The sequence below is a fragment of the Primulina eburnea genome, chromosome 6 (assembly GCF_022965805.1).
Source record: "Primulina eburnea isolate SZY01 chromosome 6, ASM2296580v1, whole genome shotgun sequence".
In the NCBI taxonomy this organism is placed as follows: Eukaryota; Viridiplantae; Streptophyta; class Magnoliopsida; order Lamiales; family Gesneriaceae; genus Primulina; species Primulina eburnea.
In genome coordinates, this window is record NC_133106.1 from 34198307 (window position 1) to 34220421 (window position 22115).

The 22115-nt window shown below is 33.1% G+C and overlaps 4 protein-coding genes across 8 annotated transcripts; 2 read left to right on the forward strand and 2 right to left on the reverse strand.

Moving 5' to 3' along the window:
- The first annotated feature begins 1593 nt into the window (after positions 1–1593).
- Positions 1594–5530, forward strand: LOC140834566 (AT-hook motif nuclear-localized protein 5-like). 4 transcript variants are annotated; one of them, XM_073199551.1, is made up of 6 exons: positions 1594–1818; positions 2108–2676; positions 3428–3495; positions 3641–3772; positions 4730–4891; positions 4987–5530. In XM_073199551.1, exons 2-6 carry the CDS (start codon positions 2178–2180, stop codon positions 5167–5169), a joined length of 1044 nt encoding a protein of 347 aa, XP_073055652.1. In that variant the 5' UTR covers positions 1594–1818; positions 2108–2177; the 3' UTR covers positions 5170–5530. The 4 variants fall into 4 exon arrangements, with proteins under 4 accessions (XP_073055652.1, XP_073055651.1, XP_073055650.1 ...); XM_073199550.1 differs by having other exon boundaries at positions 1594–1806; positions 2087–2676; XM_073199549.1 differs by having other exon boundaries at positions 1594–1784; positions 2055–2676.
- A 244-nt stretch (positions 5531–5774) lies between these two features.
- LOC140833530 (probable phospholipid hydroperoxide glutathione peroxidase) lies at positions 5775–7620 on the reverse strand. Its single transcript, XM_073197862.1, has 6 exons — positions 7385–7620; positions 7186–7262; positions 6623–6684; positions 6337–6455; positions 6084–6251; positions 5775–5983 (listed from the first exon to the last, which is right to left on the reverse strand). The coding sequence occupies exons 1-6, from the start codon at positions 7433–7435 to the stop codon at positions 5951–5953; spliced, it is 510 nt and encodes a 169-aa protein (XP_073053963.1). The 5' UTR covers positions 7436–7620; the 3' UTR covers positions 5775–5950.
- Positions 7621–9268: 1648 nt separating this feature from the next.
- LOC140834568 (glutathione S-transferase T1) lies at positions 9269–12411 on the forward strand. 2 transcript variants are annotated; one of them, XM_073199552.1, is made up of 7 exons: positions 9269–9410; positions 9551–9624; positions 9725–9785; positions 10415–10468; positions 10918–10997; positions 11430–11635; positions 12007–12411. In XM_073199552.1, the coding sequence occupies exons 1-7, from the start codon at positions 9346–9348 to the stop codon at positions 12217–12219; spliced, it is 753 nt and encodes a 250-aa protein (XP_073055653.1). In that variant the 5' UTR covers positions 9269–9345; the 3' UTR covers positions 12220–12411. The 2 variants fall into 2 exon arrangements, with proteins under 2 accessions (XP_073055653.1, XP_073055654.1); XM_073199553.1 differs by having other exon boundaries at positions 9284–9393.
- An 825-nt stretch (positions 12412–13236) lies between these two features.
- On the reverse strand, positions 13237–17620 carry LOC140834569 (probable copper-transporting ATPase HMA5). The gene is given in 9 exon segments (XM_073199554.1): positions 13237–13528; positions 13530–13781; positions 14001–14480; positions 14616–14738; positions 14865–15119; positions 15208–16338; positions 16340–16600; positions 16984–17315; positions 17429–17620. Coding segments are annotated over 9 exon segments (3018 nt in total). The 5' UTR covers positions 17448–17620; the 3' UTR covers positions 13237–13363.
- Positions 17621–22115: the final 4495 nt, after the last annotated feature.

Here is a 22115-nt window from a genome sequence, read left to right on the forward strand (position 1 = left end):
GAAAAAATATTACTTTTATTGTGAATATCAGTAGGATTAACCAGTCTCGCAGATAAAAATTCGTGAAACCGTCTCACAAAAGACTACTCTTTTTTAAATCTCAAATCAAGCTTGATTATTTTGTTAGATGATTAACAAATTATAATACATGACCATCACACGTAAACGTCACACACTTATTAACAAATTGTTGGTAGGAGAATCGAATCGAAAAAGAAAAAATTGAACTCGAACACACACTCAATTTCAAGTTGAATTTGAAGTTAACATTATTTAATTTTTAAGTTTCAAGTTCCTTGATATAATTATTTGATTAAATTCTGATAATTGTCTATTTTAATCAAAACACTCCTGCTCCGACCTGAAATTAAGGAAAAAGAAAAAAGGAACTATTGCCACATAATATTTTTATTTTGACGATAAAAAAATATAATCACACAAGAACAAAATATAAATGTCGAAAAAACTTACTCTAACACATTTATGTTTTGCATAAATTAATAAATAATATTAACTTTTTACGTTGAAAGTTAATATGTACTACTGTCTCTTGTATGATATGATATGATATATATATATATATATATATATAAATATATATATATATATATATATATATATATATATATATATATATATATATACACCAATGTTAAATTATATTTTATTTTTTTAATACATAATTTTTATAATATATTTTATGAGTTATAATACATAATTTTTATAATATATTTTACGAGTTAAAAGTGATATGATTATTAAATGTTAAAAAATATAAATGATAATAAAATAATATTAGTAATTTCAAAATTTTATAAAGTAAATACTATATACATCAAGTCATCTCAAATTCGGTTGACAAACTTGTCTCCCATATCCAGTATATATATATATATATTTAATATATATATTATATATATATTATATATTTATATATATATATATATATATTATATATATCTGGATATATATATAATATATATATATATATATATCATATATTATATATATATATATATCCAGTAAATAATATATATATATATATTTTACTGATATAATATAATATGATATATATATCTCTAATCTATATGTATATATAAGCCTAAATATATATATTATCTCTTATACTATACTATTATATATAGAGATTATATATATAATATATAATCTAATGATATATATATTATATAATATATATTTTTATATATATATATATATTATCTATATATTATTTCTATATTATATATATATATACTGGATATATATATATATATATATATTATATATATATATATATATATATATATATATATATATATATATATATATATATAAATTAATCTTACTTTCCACATTGATCCACCAATACAAATATTTTTGTAAGAATAAAAATATTTTTAGTATTCTTAATTTAGGGAAATCAAAAAAATTAGGGAAATCAAACTTTCAAAAAAAAAAAAGAATAAAGACATGAAATAATAATAAAAAATTATTGTTTAATTATCCTATTCGAAATTAAGTTTAATTATAGTTATAAAGACTAAATTGCATCATCATCATCTTCACCTCACTTTAATTCGAAAGCTCCGCAAATTTTACCATTTCATTTAACTTTTGTCGTTATCCTCCAGCCCCTTTCGCCAAACTCACTCTGCACCCCCCCGCCCCCCCTACTTTCCAAATCTAGGTTTTCTTCTCGCTTTCTCCATTTTTCCCTCGTCACGACGTCGGGTGTGGGTGGAGGCCTGTTAAATCTGAGTGCATTTTTTGAGGAATAGACGGAGGTGAAGTTTCGACATTTACAGTGTAAGTTTTGATGTGTGTTCTTGGCATCCCGTTCCCCTCGAGATTCGACCTTTTTTAGTTTCTCTTTTTTCATTTTAGTTTATTTGTCAGGATGAGTCCTGAAATCTCTATTTCCTTGTTAAATTTAATTCCTTTGTGGAATTGATGAAAAACCCATGTTAAACCCTTGTCGAAATTCCACTTTTCCTGTTGTGGCTTTCTAATTCATGCGCGCTTTATGTTTGTCTCTTTTTTGGCTTGTTTTTCAGGGATTTTTTCGGATTTGGTTTGTGAGTTTCAGAATTTTCAAGTACATGCGAAGAAGCGGTTTTGAGGTGTAATATTCGGAAAAAAATCGAATCTTTACTGTGTTTTTTTACCGAAGTAAATGCATGGATGGAAGAGAAGGAATTGCATATCAAGGCTCAGCTTCATATTACTTCAATAGAGGTGGATTCGGTGGATCTGATGGTTCCGGGTCTGGACCGAATGGACATGGTGCCGGTGGTGGCTCAGCTATGACACAGGCACGTGACATACACCCCACGCATGTTTTTAAAAATCTTTCAAATCCAAACATCGCGATGCATCCCAGTATAGGTGTTAATGGTAGTGCTGTAAGTGATTCTGCTTTCCATGTTGAGAACTCGTCACCAAATTTTACTCATGGCATGGCTATGGCTATGGTGCCCGTTGCACCACCAAGTGGTGAAACTGTGAAGAAGAAGAGGGGTAGGCCTAGGAAATATGCTCCAGATAAGTCTAATATGTCATTAGGATTGTCACCTTTGTCAGCTCCGACATCTCGTTTCGACGAGATAAACCCTACTGAAAAAAGACGGAGAGGGCGACCGCCGGGCAGTGGATGGAAGCAACAGCTTGCTCCTCTTGGTATTTATTTTTTTATTGCTGTTTATCGCTAGTTTGTATCTTTAATGTCTATGATGATTGCTGGATGCAATGCATTAGCTTTTTTAGTGCAAGAAGTCTTGATAGTGTGACATATCAAATATATTAGTGTGTCTTTCCAATACCAAAAATTCAGTATTATGGTTATGAGTTATCTAATGTAGTATCTAGAAGAAAATCATCAGTATTGAACCTTTCTTGAGGAAAGTTAAGAAGAGGTCCTCGGAGAGCATAGAGCAAAGAGTAGTTTGTTACTGGACTTGTACCTTGACCATGATTTCAAATGCTGATTTGTTACTGAAAATACGAGTCTGTGAGGAATAGAATGGACCTCAACCTGTTTAGTGCTTTATGGGGTTTCCACGATCTTCATTTACAACTTTAATTAGTGTCAGCTGCTTAACGCATAAAAAATGAGCTTTTTCTTTATTTTTGTCCTGATATTCATATAAGAATTCGGTGTTCCTCACTTGTCATGTTGATTTCACAATTGTGTTGTCTTGTTTTTAAATTTCACCACTTTATTTGTCACGCCCTATATGTATTTATGTTCTAATTCTCTCCTCCACTCCCAACCACCATGAAAAGAAAAACAACTGGAAATTCTTGTTTATTTAGACTTGAATTTGGGAACTATTGGTCTTTTATCTTCTTTTTAGTTTTAGATGCAAATCACTCTATCCATGATCGTGGCTGTGAGAACATTCAAGTTCTTAAATAAATATTTGATCAGGTGAATGGATGAACAGCACAGTTGGGCTAGCTTTTACACCGCATGTTATACATGTTGGAGTTGGAGAGGTATGTCATTCATTCAAGTATCTTCTCTATTCTGGTTTCTGTAAATTCATGTTCGATATGAATCTGTTTTTATTAAATGTTTAACGTGAAAGAGTACATTGTTTTAGTAGACTTGCAGCAAGAGAATTGACTGTTCTCCCTGCAGGATGTTGCCGCAAAAATATTGGCATTTGCACAACAGAGACCAAGAGCTTTATGCATCTTGTCTGCTAATGGATCAGTTTCTTCGGTGACTTTACGCCAACCTAGTATTTCTGCTGGCACTGTCACTTATGAGGTTAAAACCATCCTGATCCTTCATTTTTCATGTGCTGCTGTATTTTGAAATCTTGGTGAACTCAATTTTTTTATTAGTTTTTTTTAATATAATAATTTTTTTGCCACGAGGAAGTAGGATCCTTCTGTCACAAGTTATCTTTTTTCACGACCTTTCTTCACTTCTTAATGTCTGAGCTAGTTATGTGTGATCGAAGCTATTTATATCTTCACGGGGTCACTGATTTTGATTTATTTGCCCCTTATGAAGGTGATCACTATTTTCTTGGTTAATATGTTTTATCTTGAATATTAAAGACCTAATTTCTTCGTGGAAATTGCAGTGTGTGATATTATCACTGAATTATTATGATTTGCTTGTTGAATTGTGTTAAGCAATCTAGTGCCCTGCAAACCCTTTATCTTTGGAGATGTGGATGTTTTCGAATGACCAAAACTCTATATGTATCCCTGATCAGCAGGGTGGTATCGTATTTTAAAATAGACCGAGTAATTCTTAAAGGAAACATGTCCAATCAAAGTGCTCTTTTGGTTTCAATCTGTATTTATCATGTCCTTAATTTATGGTTACTCCTCAATGTACCCTGTGGTATTCTTGGATTTGAAATTTTGCTGGTCCCTTTTGTTGATTGTTTTTGAAAGTGGACTGGGTTGACCTGATGGCACCCTCTACATAATGGGTCAGGCTATTCAAATGAATTTAACCAAACTCCATTCATAGCATATCGCACCAATTAGCAGCAAATCTATCATGTAATTTGGGGTTTGGTTCCCCGAGGTGCGGAGGGATATTTTATCACGTTAAAAAGTGATCTTTTAGCAGTATGGATTCATGCTACTAAATGAGGCAATCTGTTAGGATATAATATTTTACGGTATTGTAATGCATAACATTTTTGTTCGGGTAGGTCATTACCCATTCTAAAATGAAACCAATATGGCTTGTTATTTCTTTTAGGGCCGGTTCCAAATACTATGCCTGTCCGGTTCGTACTTACTTGCTGAAAGTGGCGGACCTTGCAATAGAACCGGCGGACTAAGCATTTCCATTTGCAATCCTGACGGGCGTATGATTGGTGGAGCCATAGGCGGTAGACTCGTTGCAGCAAATCCAGTGCAGGTAATCATTTATTTCTCTGAATTTGTTTGATCACCTGTATAGTTTCCTTTCACCCTTTATATGGTTATATATCTCACTACCTTAAATTTCTGCAGGTGGTGGCATGCAGTTTTGTTTATGGTAGTACTAAAGCAAAGAACAAAGCTGAGTCAGAGATAAAAGACGAAAATTATCTGCTAGAAGAGTCTGCTGAGAAGTCATTAACACCAGATACTGCTGCTCCAAGTCATCCTAATTCTGTGCGAGTCTTTGGCCACAGGGTTCACGATTGGACATAACAAATTCTCAGCTTGATTTCGACCTGATGGATGGATGATGATACTAGCTACAATCAGCACTTGGCAGTTTTTGTAAATATGTATGGTTGCAAATGATCGACATCTGGAATCTGCTGATTCCGAACTCACCGTAAAAACAGTTTCTGGAATCTGATGGTGAGATTGTGCTAACATATATTGTAACAAAAGTTATCTTTCTAGGTTCTTGAGGAGCTGCAATGCTAGAGAATTCTATTGTTTTTGGGAAGTAAGAGAAAGTATTGACTGATATTTATGTAAGATTATCGTTGTCTATTCCTTTTGTAAGAAAAAATTGAGTTCGCCACTCTTTGCCAATGTATTTTACTTTCATTTTCTCTCATATCTTTCCAATCCTGTTTGGATATAAAAATGCGCTGTCTCAAGAAAGGAAGCCAAACGGGTTAATAAACTAATAATTGGTGGATATTTCGAAAATATGTTTTTTTTTTTTTTTTTTTTGAACAAATTTCGAAAATATGTTGTTAAACTGATATTGGTTCCTTATTCTGAATCCTCATCGATTTGATCATAAATGCATTTAAATGCAAGATCTTTTGAGGGGGCAAAAAGAAAAAGGGAAAGGATCAATGCAAATTAACTACATATAAGACGCCAAATTCAAATTGACGGGTTCCGACGGTATTACAATAAGTTCTTCAACACAAGTGATATTCTTGTACTTATTCGCACACATATCCAATGGGGAATTAATATAGCAGCACTCTTTGAGTAACAAATGGGAACTAGTCGTCATTACTGCTTAAGCCTTCTCCAAGTGCTTCTTTATATCCTTCTGCAAAATTATACATGAAACCGAGGATTTTTTCAGCAGTCGAATTGAGATAAATAATGTTTACATGTAGTTCAAATTACCAAGTAGCGTGTGTATTTACCTCTATGCTAGAAGGAGACGTGGTGGGCGCGTAACGATCAACAACACGACCCTCTTTGTCGACAAGGAATTTGGAGAAATTCCATTTGATACTATCTCCAAAAAGGCCACCTTTGACAGACTTCATGTACTTGTAAATGGGAGCAGCATTGGAGCCATTTACCTCAATCTAAGTCAATAAAATAACATTATTAAATTCGAAGTTTCTAGAAAAATCTGTATCATAGCGAAACGATTTCGTGTTTCTATATTACTTTGTCAAAAATGGGATACTCGGCCTTGAAGCGAGTACATGCAAACTCCTGAATTTGTTCATTGGTGCCAGGCTCCTGCGAGCCAAACTGATTGCAGGGAAATGCTAGTATCTCCAAACCTGAGAATTATGCCAACGATAAATAGTCGTTAACAAATTCTTGATGATCAATAAAAACTCTGCAAGACACTCCATGAGCAAAGAAAATCCGATTTTGATTGTTCCATAATAATAAAACTACAAAAATATCCTGCAGAAAGATCGTGCAATATATAACCAAAACACACCTTGATCCTTGTATTTCTCATACAACTTTGTTAACTCAGTGTAGTTCGTATTGGTTAGGCCACTACAGCAAAATCAAAATCAACATCAAATCAAAACAAAATGGATAAAATTTCTACAGGAGAATAGAAATAAATTGCATGGCTAGATCATGAAGCCAAAGCATAGTTAAACAAAGAGATAAATGAAAATATCTCGGTAAAAGAGGAAATTGTAGCAAGGCATTGAACGAATTAGTCACAAAAAATGACACATGCAGTCCATCACCTTAGCAATTGGAAAGTGTGCAGAAGAGTACTGTAAAACAAAGGGGAAGCCTGCAGTATCTTAAACACAACACCAACTCATAGTATAATGATTTGTCGTTCATTTTCTTTTAGGTGAAAATTGATGACATGGTTGACTTTTTTCATAAAAAATGTTATTAGCAATATATGTAAAGTTCAATTAGAGCTTGGAATTTCGCTGTAAGATTAACATTTAATTTTTACAAGGCAAATTAAATGATAGATGTGAAGGCTTTACGCATGATTTTGAAATTTTCTGAAGCCAAAAGTAAACATACCATTGAGAAGCAACATTGACAATCAGCAGCACCTTTCCCTTGTAAATACCCAAATTAACATCATCCCCTTTACTATCCTGAAACCATCAATTTACAATAATAATAATTAATTAAAAAAAATCACCAGTCTGCAAATACCAAAAGATATGTTATTTGGGCATTGAAAATTCCAGACAGCTGAGAACTGAGAAGCAAGTACCTTCACGGTGAAATCATGGATCGATTGAGGCGCGCTTGATTGGCTGGCCATCGCTGCGATCTGTTCCAAAGCCCACAAGCTGTGGAAAGAAATTTGAGGGGTCGATGAGATTAGGGTTCGCACGAATCCAGCAGCCCCAGAAGAGAGTATATATAGGGAAACAATGCAGTTTTGACGAATTTAATGTAATGATATCAAGAAACGACGCAAATTGTACGGTTCCTACCCGTGTGCATGCAAGAAACGGAGAGATGCTTGTGTATACGTGGCGGAGCGCGTACACGCCACGTGGCATCACGTTGTCCAATAGTCGTCCTAGGTGTGGAAGCATTGAAGTTGTTTTCGATGTTCTAGATGAATTTTAGTAGTCCTCTTCTGCCTATTTTCTAGCACTGTAGTTCTACCAGCTAGTTGAGGAAACTTCTGCTTGTGTTTTGTGATATAATTTTACGAGTTAATTTTATAAAATGTATTTTTTATTTTGATTATTTATAAAAATTTATTATTTTTTATGTCAAAAAAATTACTTATTATTATAAATATAAATAAAATTACAGATAAAAATTCATTAGACATATATATATATTAATATTCAAAAATGACATTTTTGTAAATAAATATCCACAAATGGCCAAATCAAGTGACATTTTCGTAATTAAATAGTCATCAAAGAGAAAACAAAAAAATAGTTGTGATATTTTTTAATTAAATAGTCATCAAATGACAAACAAAAAAGAGGAGTATTTGAAATTATCAAATTGTTTAATAATTTTGGTTGTGATTAAAATTAAATTAGAATAAAACTGTAAATTTTTCTAAAAATTAATTAAATTAATTATTTAATACAGTAAGATAAGATATATGTATGTATAGTTCTCCGATATTATCATTTATCCCATTTTTTCCCCTTATTCTGCCATTTGTATTTGAGAAATTGTAACAAATAGCCCAAGTAAAAAATGTATTTTTAAAACTAACCTATTTATTAAATATTATCTAATATAGCATTTTACAACCTAATAATCCTATAATACATCTCTTTATTCTTTTTCCCCGTATAAAAAATTACTTGAAAGAAGATTCATTTCTCAAAATGATTTTTTAATAAATAATTTATAAATTTAATAAATCTATATTATACAAATAATAATAAATAAATTTATACTGATAATCATGAGAATTTCAGTTAAAATAATATTTACCATCATCATGATTATTGAAAATTACAATAATTATTTTTATTATTTTATACGGTTTGTGATGATTCTCATTTTCATTAATTTATTCGTAATTAATTATTCTTCTTTTAATTAATTTTTTTATTTGAAAAATTACTGAAAAAAGAGAAGAATGATTTCAAAAAAATTAGTTGACGCGGAAGATTCACATTTTGCAAAATGGGAATTAATTTACTTTTTTAATTAAAAAATACTACAATTATGTACTAATTCATACTAAATATTTATATTTTATTAAAGTTTTAAATTTTAATGTAAATTAGATATAGAATAAATAAATTTAAATATAAAAAAATACAAATAATATACAAGTGAGACGAAAAAAACGAGTCTTTTTTTATATTTTTATAAGAACGAGTTTTTGAGACAATATTTATATTTTATTAATGAACGATGCATATGTTATGCGTATATAAAATAATGATTATTATGAACATGAATTATGATCACGATTATTAATAATCCAACTGATTAATAAATTTTTGTCATAATTTATAATTATTATTTGAATAACGGTAATGAAGTTATATAACTTTTAGATATAATATATAAATTTTTGAATTTTTAAAATATATTAATTAAAAATAATTATTTAAATAGATAAATATTATTATAAAAACTAATTTATATCATGAAATCGTACCACTAAAAAAATATTCTTAAAAAATCAAAAGAAAATAGTCTCATCTTCATCGTCGGCTCTGCCATCCGCGAGGCAGCAAAATGAGACTAAAAGTGTATGCAGACCGAATGTCCCAACCTTCACGAGCGGTGATTATTTTCTGCAAGTAATTTTCTTTTACTATTTTTAGTTCCCACGATTTTTGTCGACTCTTTTTAAATCAATATCGAGTTCTTTTAATTTGGGTTTTTTGGAAGCTATTATTATTCATTCAGAGCATGATACTTATTTGGGTTTTTTGTCAAGATTAAACGGTATTGATTTTGAAGAGGTGAAGATAGACCTTTCCAAACGCCAGCAATTAACTCCTGAATTTAGAGGTTTCTATAGTCTTTTGCTGTACCTCTTTTACCTGCACTGCATTGAATAAGTAACCTTTTTCTTGTGTGATTATTTTTGCTCTTGATTACACTGTGGCAGAAATAAATCCCATGAGACAAGTACCTGCAATAGTCGATGGAAGGTTCAAGCTTTTCGAGAGGTACCCTCTATTTCTGGATATTGATTTTACTTGTTCTCTGCTCAAATGATTATTTATAAATTTCTAAATAGTTTATCAGGATGTGTTAAAAGTCTAATTTGAATTTTATGTTTTCACTTTTCAAATTAGAGCTTGATCATTATTCAGCTTAAAGGGCGAGTTGGCATCAATATACTGACATATTTTATTCTGTGGAATTTGTGAACTTCATAATTCGTTCATTATCGAACAATGTATATATAATGTTTACAAGCACAATATACAAGGATACATTAATAGAAACTAACAATAATTAAGAACAAGAAACAATGATTAAGGGATAGCAAATTGGAATGATTTGTAATAGAAGCTAAAATATTGGGATGATACGTGATTGAAGAGGCGGAACGTGATTGAAGCGGCGGAAGCGGTGGAATTTGTCTAACATATTCGATGATGCTAAATTAACACCATGGTTTTCATAAAATATGAAAATACACATTTATTTTGATTGAACTTGAAGAAAACCCAATCAAAGATCTCACATTGCTTGGATTAAGGTTCATGAATTGTAGGTTTCCCTTGTCAAATAAAATTTTCTGGTTACTCCGTGTTTACAACTTATTCTACCTTTTTGGAATGTTTTGCAGCCACGCAATCATGATATATTTAGCTTCTGTATTTCCTGGAGTTGCTGACCATTGGTGAGTTCGTTTGATTTAGGTTTGTCACTGTTGTCTATGAAATTTGTTTTATTGCAAATAAAGTGGTGTCCGTCGCACTATAATTAAACAAGAAGATAAAATGATAGTTTGATGGGTTCTATTTCCTTCTTCACTTCATCAATCAAGTTTATATCCTTTTTTGTCTAAAACACGAGTAACGTAAGATCCAATTGATCATGTGCTTAGATCAAATTGATCATGTGTTTATTATTAGTGTGGATAATGTTTATTTTTATTGAGATAAATTTCTTTTACATACAAGTTTAGTGCATAAATTTTATTTTTATTTTTTAAATTAACTTAATTAAGATTTAATCAATAAACTGATGCTTATATAAATATTTTGTTTAATCTTTTAAAGCATGCGCTAAGCATGTGATTGATTGCTTGTATATAATATTCTGCAACATTACTCTTTATCCTTGCAGGTATCCTGCTGATGTTTTCAAAAGAGCCAAAATTCATTCGGTGTTGGATTGGCATCACTCAAATCTGCGTCCTGGTGCAGGTGTTAATCTCTAACCCTTACTTATCCATTTATTATTCAACTTAGGGTGTCAGATAATATTTGGAGCTATAGATTGTTATGCTTTTATATTTTAATTCTTTGATACAATTAAATAACGGTCATGAAATTCTTACAAGTAATGAACTGCAACATGCGCTAAATTTTGAGCTGTTACATGATTCAATAAAATGCTTTTCTGAAGAAGGAAACTTGTAAAGGTGCTTAAGCTTATTCAATGAAATAAGAATATTTTTGCCAAAAAGAAAATAAGTTTTTATAGTTCTTTTTCCTTGTATATATCCATGGGCTACAGAGCTATGGCTTCTTCCAAGAAATAAGAATATTTAGACAAAAGAAACGAAGGCTTAATATTCCTTTTTCCTTGCACTTACAAACACATGTATATATACTTACAAATTGTTGCATTTGCAGTTAGCTATGTACTCAATTCCACGCTTGCACCTGTGTTTGGGCTGCCTTTGAACCCAAATGCAGCAGCAAAAGCAGAGAAACTTCTTTCAGCCTCTCTAGCTAAGATCGAGTCTGTTTGGCTCAAGGGAAATGGACGCTTTCTTCTTGGAAGTTCCCAACCTTCCATGGCAGATCTTAGTTTGGTATGTGAGATCATGCAGCTTGAGGTATAAAAGACTTTTATTTCCTTGCTCTTTTTTTGAGACTCAATTAACAAGTTGATAAATTAAAAATATATATAGCAACCGTATGCGAACTTTATTATATCTTTAATTAATCATTAGGCATATATAGTACATCATCGTAAAAACAGATGATTTTGTATCAATATTTGTTTAAAAATTTCGTAAGTCGTCATATGCGCTTGAAGAAACCTCTGAAATTACAAGGTCCCATTGATCATCTAGCTCGACTTGTTTAAAAATTTCATAAGTCGTCATATGCGCTTGAAGAAACCTCTGAAATTACAAAAACCTCTGAAATTACAAGGTCCCATTGATAATTTTTTTCTCTATGTGGTCTTTGCTTCTGGATATAGGTTGTAGACAAGAAAGATCATGACCGAATATTAGTCCCCCATGAAAGAGTGTTGAAATGGATCGATGACACGAAGAATGCAATGAAACCTCACTTTGATGAAGTACATTCAATCCTTTTCAAAGTAAAAGAGAAGCTGAAGAAAAAGCGGTTTGACGTAACAAAAAACAAGATCGAGTCTTCCAAGAAAACATCGGTACATTCAAAGATGTAAATTGCCTGATACAAAAAGAATGGCAGAAATTATATAGTTGATCCTTGTCATGGCTTTAAACTTCGAATCTGATATCATTATGTAATATGCTTCTTGTTCTGTTGTATGAACAATCCAATAAACATTTCTGCAAACTTCATCAGAAATTTGAGCTGTTTTGAGAGAAAATGAGTAAGGTTTTCTCCATCTTAATTGCTCCTCTTTGTTTGTTATCTGAGGCCGGTCTAACAATGTAACTTTCAGCTAGTTACATTATGTCATTAGTATGGACCATGTATTCCCAAAATTAACAATAAAAGAAAAAAAAAACTTTATTGAAGCACAACTTTTCACCAGTAAAATTTGTTTTCAAGTTTCATTCTTATATGTAATATAATTTAATTAGGAGTCATTAAATTAATTTTATTTAAAAATTATTATATGATGGCATAAACTTTTTACATATCATGACTATACTTGCCCGTCTGTGTCAAAATTAAATATTACTCGGCACAATTAGCATATAATGTCAACAAATATTAGTTAAGATAGTGAAACTGAAACGATACAAATTTGAATGATAAAAATAAATCAATGTATTTTGGATGTTTAGAATTTATATATAGTAAACATTAACATATAATTTGGATTTTAGTTTTTATTAAAAATAGGATAGATACTTTACATTCTGGTCAGAATTAACAAGGGTTCGTAGAACAAATGGAGTGTACGTCAAAATAAACTTAAAATTGTTGAAAATTTAAATATATAAGACTAAGATTGCGAACGGACTAAAATTACTAAATATTAAATAAACAAACTAAAAATGCTATTTTCCCCAATGTATGAGTCATCAATTTTCTCCAAAAGCTAAATTTACGAGCGTTTGTCATTTATTACCCAGCAAGAACTTGAGATTACGTTGTTCTAATAACTTGGTGTAAGAATGAATATAAATTATTGGATATACATTGCCATCGACCTATTATTATCATTTTATTCCATGAATTAGCGTTGGCATAGGCAAACCCAAAAGGCTCTTCATTACAATCATCTTATATTAATCATGTGTACGAAAATAGTAAATTAAACACAGTTTGGAAAAGTAAATGAATAAAGATTACATAAAAGAGAGAAACATTTGTAAATAAATATATACAACAAACTATTCAACAGTTATCCCCTTGATTTCAAGAGCATCCACCATCTTAGGCCTCTTATAATTCTTCAACAAAAGAGAGCTACAAACAACACTAACTGAAGAAGCTGCCATTGCTGCACCAGCAATCCACGGCGGTAACCGGAATCTGGTCCATGGAAAAAGCACACCAGGCAGCTATTGGGATGCCGAGGACGTTATAACCAAACGCCCAAAGATAGTTGAGACGTATTCTGAAGAACGTTTTCCTCGAAAGGTCGATGGCAGTTATGACATCTTCCAAATTGCTTTTCATGAGAACAATGTCAGCAGCCTCAACTGCTATATCTGTGCCTGCACCAATTGCTAGCCCTACATCTGCTGCTACAAGTGCTGGCGAATCGTTGATTCCATCTCCTACCATTGCTACGACGTTTCCTGAAGCCTGCGCGAGGAATGCATGATACTTTTCCATCAGATCACAAAATGATATTTTCTCAAAAGAACTTTGAGCTTGGAGGGCATTCAAAAACTACAAACTAAGAGCTTTTAAAAATAAGGAAAGGACTGATGCAATTGCCACTCGAGCAAATTACAAATCGAACAAGAAACCTATACTTCGTGTTGACAGAAGTAATATCAGTGTGTGTGGATGATACTGTACCTGTAGTTCCTTCACTTTCTCGGCTTTATGCTCCGGTTTGGCTTCAGCAATAACACTATCTATACCAACTTCCTTGGCAATTGCCCTTGCAGTTCCCCAGTTATCGCCTGTCACTACTATACTCCTGACTTTCATAGACTTGAGGATGGAAACGACCTCACGTGCCCCAGGCTTTAACGGATCAGATACAGCAAGAATCCCGACCAGCTCCTTGTCGATAGCCACGATAATACCAGTTTGTGCCAAGCCTTCAGTTTCTGCCAGTATCTCTTCAGCATCAAGTGAAATAGGGACATTATAATCCACCATTAAGCTCTTATTTCCCACAAGAACTTGTTTGTTTCGAACAACAGCCTTCACACCATGGCCAGTTATGGATTCAAAATCCGAGGCTTCTGGCCAAACAGGGTTCTCTTCATCTTGTCTGAATTTATTGGCATACTCGACAATTGCTTTGCCTAAAGGGTGCTCACTGTTGACCTGATAAATAAAAATCCGTCATTTTTTCATTTCCAGAATTCGTTGGACTTGGTATTTTTTAGCATAATGGAAGGAAAGCATTCGCAACCAGCCTCTCATTTCATAAAATATTCTGAAGCCACGATTGGAGAATACCTCAGCAGCAGCCACCAGTTCATAAAATTCTTGAAGGACCCTATTTTTCAAAAGCCTTGTGTTGACAACCACTGGCTTCCCAACCGTAAGAGTTCCTGTCTTGTCGAAAACTATGCAGTTCACCTATTACCAAGAATGCTATAGTTATATAAATACAGATATTACACCAAAAACTGCACCATGAAATTCTTTAGTGAATTTAATTTTCTGATATTGTCATTAGCATTTTTGACAAAGGAATGTTGTAACCTTATGAGTGCGTTCTAAGGCCTGGGCGCCTTTAATTAGAACTCCTTGAGAAGCACCAACTCCAGTGCCAACCATAACAGCAGTTGGAGTTGCTAGGCCAAGTGCACAAGGGCATGCTATGACCACGACGGATATGCCAAACTGAAGTGCAAGCTGGAAACTATCCATGGAAGAAGGAATCCATGATGTAGGATACCAGTTCAGCTTCCCGGATAAAAACCAGGCGAGCCAAGTGACAAGTGAAAGTACTATAACCTGCAAACGGAAAACGGGCTTGAACCTATTAAACATCGTCATCACCTGGAGTTTGTTTTGAAGCAACAATATCTATATCTATACATACTAAAGGAACAAAGAATTTGGAAATACGATCAGCGCATTTCTGGACTGGAGCTTTCGCCATTTGCGCTGATTCAACAAGTCGAACGATTTGAGCAAGAGCACTCTCCGATCCAACCTTTGTCGCCTTAATATGCAGCGCCCCATTTGCATTCAAAGTCCCTCCAATGACCATGTCGCCTTTCCTCTTTGCTACTGGCCTAGACTCTCCAGTGATCATACTTTCGTTTACATGGCTTTGGCCCCATATAACATAACCATCACAAGGCACTTTTGATCCAGGGATGATCTTCATGACATCATTTTTTTGTATTAATCGACCGTCTATTTCTGCCTCATTCAACACATTTCCGTCCGTGTCTAAAGTTAAAAGGGTTGCTGTTTCGGGAGCCAAGTCCATGAGCTTCTCTATGGCTTCAGATGTCTTTCCCTTGGCCAGAACTTCCAAGTACTTTCCGAGTAGTATAAAGGAAATGAGCATTGAGCTGGTCTCAAAAAAGTCAGTTGACTCAAAACTGGGAGTAGCAGCAGCTCTCAAAATCGAGTAGACAGAATAAAAATAGGCAGCATTTGTGCCCAGTGCAATTAAGACATCCATATTTGCTGAGTTATTACGTAATGCTTTGTAAGCGCCAATATAGAATCGTCGACCAATGATGAACTGCACCGGAGTAGAAAGTATCCATCTCAGAATTTCCCCAATGCTAAGCATGTTCACAACCTTAGCATGCAGTCCATGCTTTATGCCAGGAATATACATGAAAACCATGGCCATTAAAAAAACAGGAATCGTGAAAACCAGACTCCAAAGAAAAGACTTGCGGTATTGTTTGATTTCCTCTTCCCGATGAGCTTCTCTTCTGCCTCCTTCAGGAAATATCTCTGCTTTGTAACGTCCTGATCCAGTTGACTCTATAATCTCGATAAAATTTCTAGGTCCAATCAAATCTGGTTGGTATGAAAGGGACAATTTTTTGAGCTCTGGATCAAAGTTCAGATCTTGAACCCCCGGAAGAGCTTGAAGAGAACATCCAATTAATCTAATGGAATTTTCTGTACACAATCCATCAACTCGAAGGTGTATTTTGCGCCTATCTTCGCCTGTGCTGATTAGCATGGCCTCAAATCCAGTACGGTTCTATGGCCTCCAAGATTTGGTTGTATGTCAAGATCTTTGGATCATAATGAACTTCTGCTTCTTCAGTTGCTAATGCAACTTGAGCTCTCAGTACACCAGGTAAAGCTTGCAAACCAGATTCCACCGTGGTGGAACAAGAAGTGCATGACATTCCTTTGATCCGAATACGGCATACTTGAGAAGATTTCTCATTGATCTCGTCAATAATCAACATGGCTTCAAATCCCACATCTTCGATTGTCTGACGGATGGTTTCCTCCTGGACGTTGCGACATTATAATTTGATGATTCCACGATACTCACAGTTTCTATCATGATTCAAAATTAATAAATTTTGCACTTCAATTTTTTTAATCACACTCCATTTTATATAAAATTTATTTATAACTGGAGTGTAAATCTGTAAGTGCTATTATTATTGTCAATTTATTATCATTATTATTATTATTGAAAGCTTTTGGATCATAAAACAACAAAATTGAAACATCATCGGTAATCCATCGATCCACAACTAGAAAAACAAATTTTATTTTTTTAAAAAATCTACTTAAAACATACCCCATAAATTGTTCCTATTCTGCAAACAAACAGTCGCAAAATGAAAAGACAAAAAAAAAAAAAAAACATGAAAACTTCACTCACATTTACAAAAAGTGGGTAAAACGTGACTTGGGCCCGGTTGTTTAAAACATCAACCGCTGCCTCCTTGATCCCGGGCAGGCGTTTGACGGCCTTCTCCACCGACCCGGCGCAGGCGGAGCACGTCATTCCGGTGACTGAGAAAAGCGCCTTAGCTTCTGATCCTTGCATGGATTTTTCTACGTCTGAAGACGCATTTACACCTCTAGGATACTTGGGCATTGAGGGGTAGTGTGGATGAGGGAACAAATCCTCGCTCTTCTTTCTTATACATGCAAGTGATACAAACTTCTCGGAGGCCATGAAAGACTCTTCTTGATCGGTAAGCGTTAACCCTGTGGTTCGATTGAGGGTTTTTCAATACTCGGTTGTGCAATCATGTAGAATTAAATGGTGCAACGAACACATACGTCAAGGTTTGGACGTTACGGAATTTAGAATGCGTCACCTGATTCAGCTTTATTCATTTATTTAGACTTCTCACCAAAGAAACAAGAACTCTTTCAAACAAACTTGACGTGATCACTCCGCTTATCAAAATGACTTTTAGGGGCCGAAGCTCGTGCAGTTAGTTCATCTTACACCAAAGTTAAAACGAGATATCAGATTCAAGACTCAATTATACGATTAGAGTCGGCGAAACATGAATACGAATAGCCGATCTTAAAAATGGTTGGTCTTTCCTCATTAAAGTGAATTTTGTGAATTTTTTTTTTAAATTATCTATTCCAAATATATTAAGTTGTTTACATTAATTAAATTACTTAAATTTTTATCAGGCTAGTCAATGCATGCAAGGGGAAATAATTAAATCATTGACCAATATCGTTTGACAATATTACATGCATCCTTTTGTCTTTATATTGATCGAACCTAAGTTTCTATACATTGCAAGTCAAACTAAACCATAAAATTCGTTCGATTTGTTCATTGTCTTTGGTGTATCACATGATATACCAAACTATTTAAACGAATCATTTGACATAGACATCTCGAGTAAACGAAGCTAAGATATATGGATTCTTTTGGAATCACAAAATGAGATTACTATATAATTTTTAGAGTAGGCCTTTTGTAAAACGGTCTCACGAATCTTTATCTGTGAGACGGGTCAACTCTACCGATATTCACAATAAAAAATAATATTCTTAACATAAAAGTAATATTTTTTCATGGATGACTCAAATAAAAAATCTGTCTCACACAAGTTTTTGCCCTAAAAAAAGTCCGTTCTCTTAAAAAGTCACAAATTCTTTCAAATACAACTAAAAACGGTTTAATAAATTACATTATTGTCGCCAGAGGTCCATAATAGTTTTGGATATATAGGGGATGATATGTTTTGAGGACCACAAATATAAATATAAGAAATGTGTGGTCAGAATTGCTAAATGATTTGTTATCTTACCTGAACCAGTCTGGGCGTGCGTTATATGTGACTGTATTGTAACTTTCGAGGCCTTTTTGAATGTGGAAGATTTTGACTTCGATGTCCAAAAGTTAGTGCTAATTGCACCACACATAGGGATATAATCGAGTCGAGATGAGTCGAACTCTTGAATATTTGAGTTTGGTTCGTTTATAATCGAGCCGAGCTCGAGCTTTATTTAACGAATATATGCATAGCTCACGAGCTTATTCAAACTTTTATCGAGCCTAAAAAAACTTAATAAATATGAATTATATATTTAAATTTTCATTAAGTTAATTAAAAAGTAAATTATATATTTAAAGAAAAATATATCATTTTTATTAAAATCTGTAAATTTATTATAACAAATATTTAATAGATTTTTCTATATATTTCATAAATAATTTGCAAAATAAATAAATCAAATATCAAAACTATTATTTTTTTATCTAAAAGATTACTCATGAACTTACCAACGAACCTGTTCACGAGCTAACGAGCCGAATACTGTAAAGCTTGATCTTGGTTTGTTTATTTTAACGAGCCTCATTAAACGAGCTCAAACGAGCTTTTATCGAATCGAGCTTCGAATAACTCACAAACGGTTTGGTTCGTTTACATCCTTAACCAGACATCATGATTCATGTAGGAAAGTTTGACGGACATAAAATTTCTTAAAAAATATTAATAAATTAATATATATTTTTCGAGATTGATATAAATTTGACAATTTATAATATTAAAGTTTAAAAATGTCAACTTATATGACCAAAATCTTTATTTTTCCGAGATTGATATAAATTTTGCGTTTGTAAGACAATAGTCAAATATTTGTTAACATGAAATATGACAAAAACTTGTATGAGACGGTCTCACGGGCCATATTTGTGAGACGGATCTCTTATTTGGATTATCCATGAAAAGGTATTATTTTTCATTCTAAGAGTATTACTTTTTATTGTGAATATGGGTATGGTTGATCTGTCTCACAGATTAAGATCCGTGAAACGGTCTCACATGAGACTCACTCCATGAAATAGTTTGATATATGTCTTTCAAAATTCAAACGAAAAGTCAAAAAATTATATCAATAATTAGATAGAGAAAAGAATATAAGTTAAAAAAGCTAAAGAAAAAGAGGATTGGCGTAGTGGTATTTTAAAAGCAAAAAAAGATTCGACAACAGACTGCAAAATTGGTTGATACACATGACAATTGACACCAAAAACTATCTAGTATTTTTTGTTATATTATTTTTTGGTTTTCCACAAACCATAATTATTTTTGAAGGTTAAGCTTTTCATATCGCAATGTCTATTGTATCGACTTGGATTTTCATAAATAGAAAAAGAATAAAGCACATCATAATAGAGATGTTTATTGTCTTGATTCAACACATGTATATCGTAGTGTCCAAGTAGATATTGTTACTTTCTGTGAACCATAGTAGTATTACTTTTTTTTTATTGAATTTGAATAATTTATTTCTCTTCTTTCTTTTGAAATTTCTTCGCTATTTATTTTTTATACACATCTTTTTTTGGAAGTCTGCGATATTTTGTGACATAAGGATTACATCTTGTAAAAAAGTTAACAGTATACCTTAAATTAAATCTATTTTGGCTTCAAAATGGACTTCTCTTCTTATGAGTAAATGGAAAGTTTGTAACTTTTTGACAATAACATTTTTTATGTGGTTTCCATCGAAGAAAGATTTATATAAATCAATTCTCAAAACATTTTTTTGAATTTTTGGTCTATCTTTCAAGTGTGAAAATGGAGCTTTTAGTGGTTCGGATTCAAATTCTAGAAAAATCGTTCATTGATAGCTTCTTTCAAAAGGGTTTTGCTTCCTCAATAAATGTCTTAGTAGAAAAATATTATTTCTCGGAACTGATGTTTATTTGTTTTGAAATACGTTTGTAATTCAACAAGAAATTTATTTACCTATCCACTTTTTAATTATTCAAGGTAATCATTTGTTCGGCATAAATCATCATTATTTGTTCTTGTATCATGAGAGGGCTGATTGGGATTGTTTAACCAATTCCCGTAATCGTTGTCCTCTTGTCAATATCTGAAGCAAATTGTGCAAATGCTTCTACTTCTGCAAATTGTGCGGGTTCCAATTTTAATTTATTAGCTATTTATTTCATTGCTTTAATTTGTAGTGAATAATAATAGCGTCTTCGTTCAAGATTTATTGCAGACAACGACAACTGAATTTCGAGTTCAAGATATAACCAAGAAGATATACAAAGTAATTCAAGACGCACAATTTTACTAGGTTCGGCTCAATGAAAGCCTACGTCCACGGAGGGGGAAGATGAAGTTTTATTGATCCCAAGAATGAACAGTAATATTACACAACTCATAACACATTCCTCTAGTTCGAATTCTCTCATACAAACTCTCTCGAATGTGTGTGATTAATGCACTTTATAACTTGGCAGAAGACCAACCTTCTCAAGTCTCTAACTATTGTGGACACTTGCTCTCAGCATCTCAATTCTGTCACCTGCCGTTGCTCTTGTTCTTCGAGTATATAAGTGTCTCTGTATTATACCCTCTTGACAGCAATGGCCAACCAATTGAGTCTCATGATAAGTCCACTTGAGCATCTCTCTTCTTGACTATTAAGTCTGTTACAGACTTGAACTTCATTTCTTGACCCGATCCAATGAAGTGTATGACATATTTAATCAGAGAGCTGCAGAACCTACTCTGGAAACGGAGATACGCACTCACATCAATAGCAGGTCTGACTCCAGCATCCGGATAATAATATTTGTCCATTAGTAGGAATATAAGCCGAAACATCTGCCATTGAGTTTCGCCTGTTGATAAGATGATCATTACTTAGAGAGCTTTCTTTGGCTTTTCATTTACATACAAATCGGAATGATTCGCATTTGCCTATAGAAAATCGAGCAAACCATGTGTGCCTTGTGGGATTTTTCAGAACAAGCAACTGCAGATTGATGCTCCTCCTCAGCTGATCGTGCAGATTCTTTCTGCCGTGCATATTCTTGCTTCAGGAGTTGGAGGTCATCCTCATGAGTTATGAAGCTGAAAATTGATCTCTTTTTGCCAGCCTGGGCAGCTTCTTTGAGGCACCACTCTTCCTCCAGCTGTGCTTGAGTCACCACCGCAGTTATGAACTACTACTGTTGCAACTTTAAGAGAATAATATAACAGACTCAAAATTCTAGAGTTCATTTTGGCAAGTTAGAGAGGGAAACGACCTCCAATAAACAGATCTCGATAAGGCCCGCGATGCCTAAAGAAAGAAACGAGCAGTTCTAGATTTCAACTTAACCAGAAAATTAAGTTCCTGAAAATGGACACAGAACGTAGAAATTACATGTGAATGGTAAGGGTACCTGATGAATAAACCCAAATCAATACATGCTAGAGTACTCTGAATTCTGAAAAACTTGGGGATTCATAGAAAAACCACCAATTTCCAGGAAGCACAAAATTTTAATCCCTATAGCTTATTTTAATTACACTTAATCAAGTGAACTTCGCCACTGTGACAAAAAGTTGAGGACAACATAGAAGTATAAAACACCAAAAACATTTACAGCAACAAATGCAACAGGGATAGAAAGGTCAATTCATAAAAGACAAGAAAGTGCTTGCTCTAATTATTTTGTGCACGTTACCTGCACAAATTTAGCACATGCCCCATAGATTTAGACATATATAGTTTATGCACTAT

Coding starts and splice junctions, on each gene's coding strand:
- LOC140833530 (XM_073197862.1), bottom strand. CDS start 7,435: ATGGCCAGCCAATCAAGCGCGCCTCAATCGATCCATGATTTCACCGTG. Junction 6,685..7,185: donor GTCAATGTTGCTTCTCAATG/GTATGTTTACTT, acceptor ATTTTGCTGTAG/TGGCCTAACCAATACGAACT. Junction 6,456..6,622: donor TGAGAAATACAAGGATCAAG/GTGTGTTTTGGT, acceptor CATAATTCTCAG/GTTTGGAGATACTAGCATTT.
- LOC140834566 (XM_073199551.1), top strand. CDS start 2,178: ATGGATGGAAGAGAAGGAATTGCATATCAAGGCTCAGCTTCATATTAC. Junction 2,677..3,427: donor GCAACAGCTTGCTCCTCTTG/GTATTTATTTTT, acceptor ATATTTGATCAG/GTGAATGGATGAACAGCACA. Junction 3,496..3,640: donor TACATGTTGGAGTTGGAGAG/GTATGTCATTCA, acceptor TTCTCCCTGCAG/GATGTTGCCGCAAAAATATT.
- LOC140834568 (XM_073199552.1), top strand. CDS start 9,346: ATGAGACTAAAAGTGTATGCAGACCGAATGTCCCAACCTTCACGAGCG. Junction 9,625..9,724: donor ATTAACTCCTGAATTTAGAG/GTTTCTATAGTC, acceptor ACACTGTGGCAG/AAATAAATCCCATGAGACAA. Junction 10,998..11,429: donor AAATCTGCGTCCTGGTGCAG/GTGTTAATCTCT, acceptor TTGCATTTGCAG/TTAGCTATGTACTCAATTCC.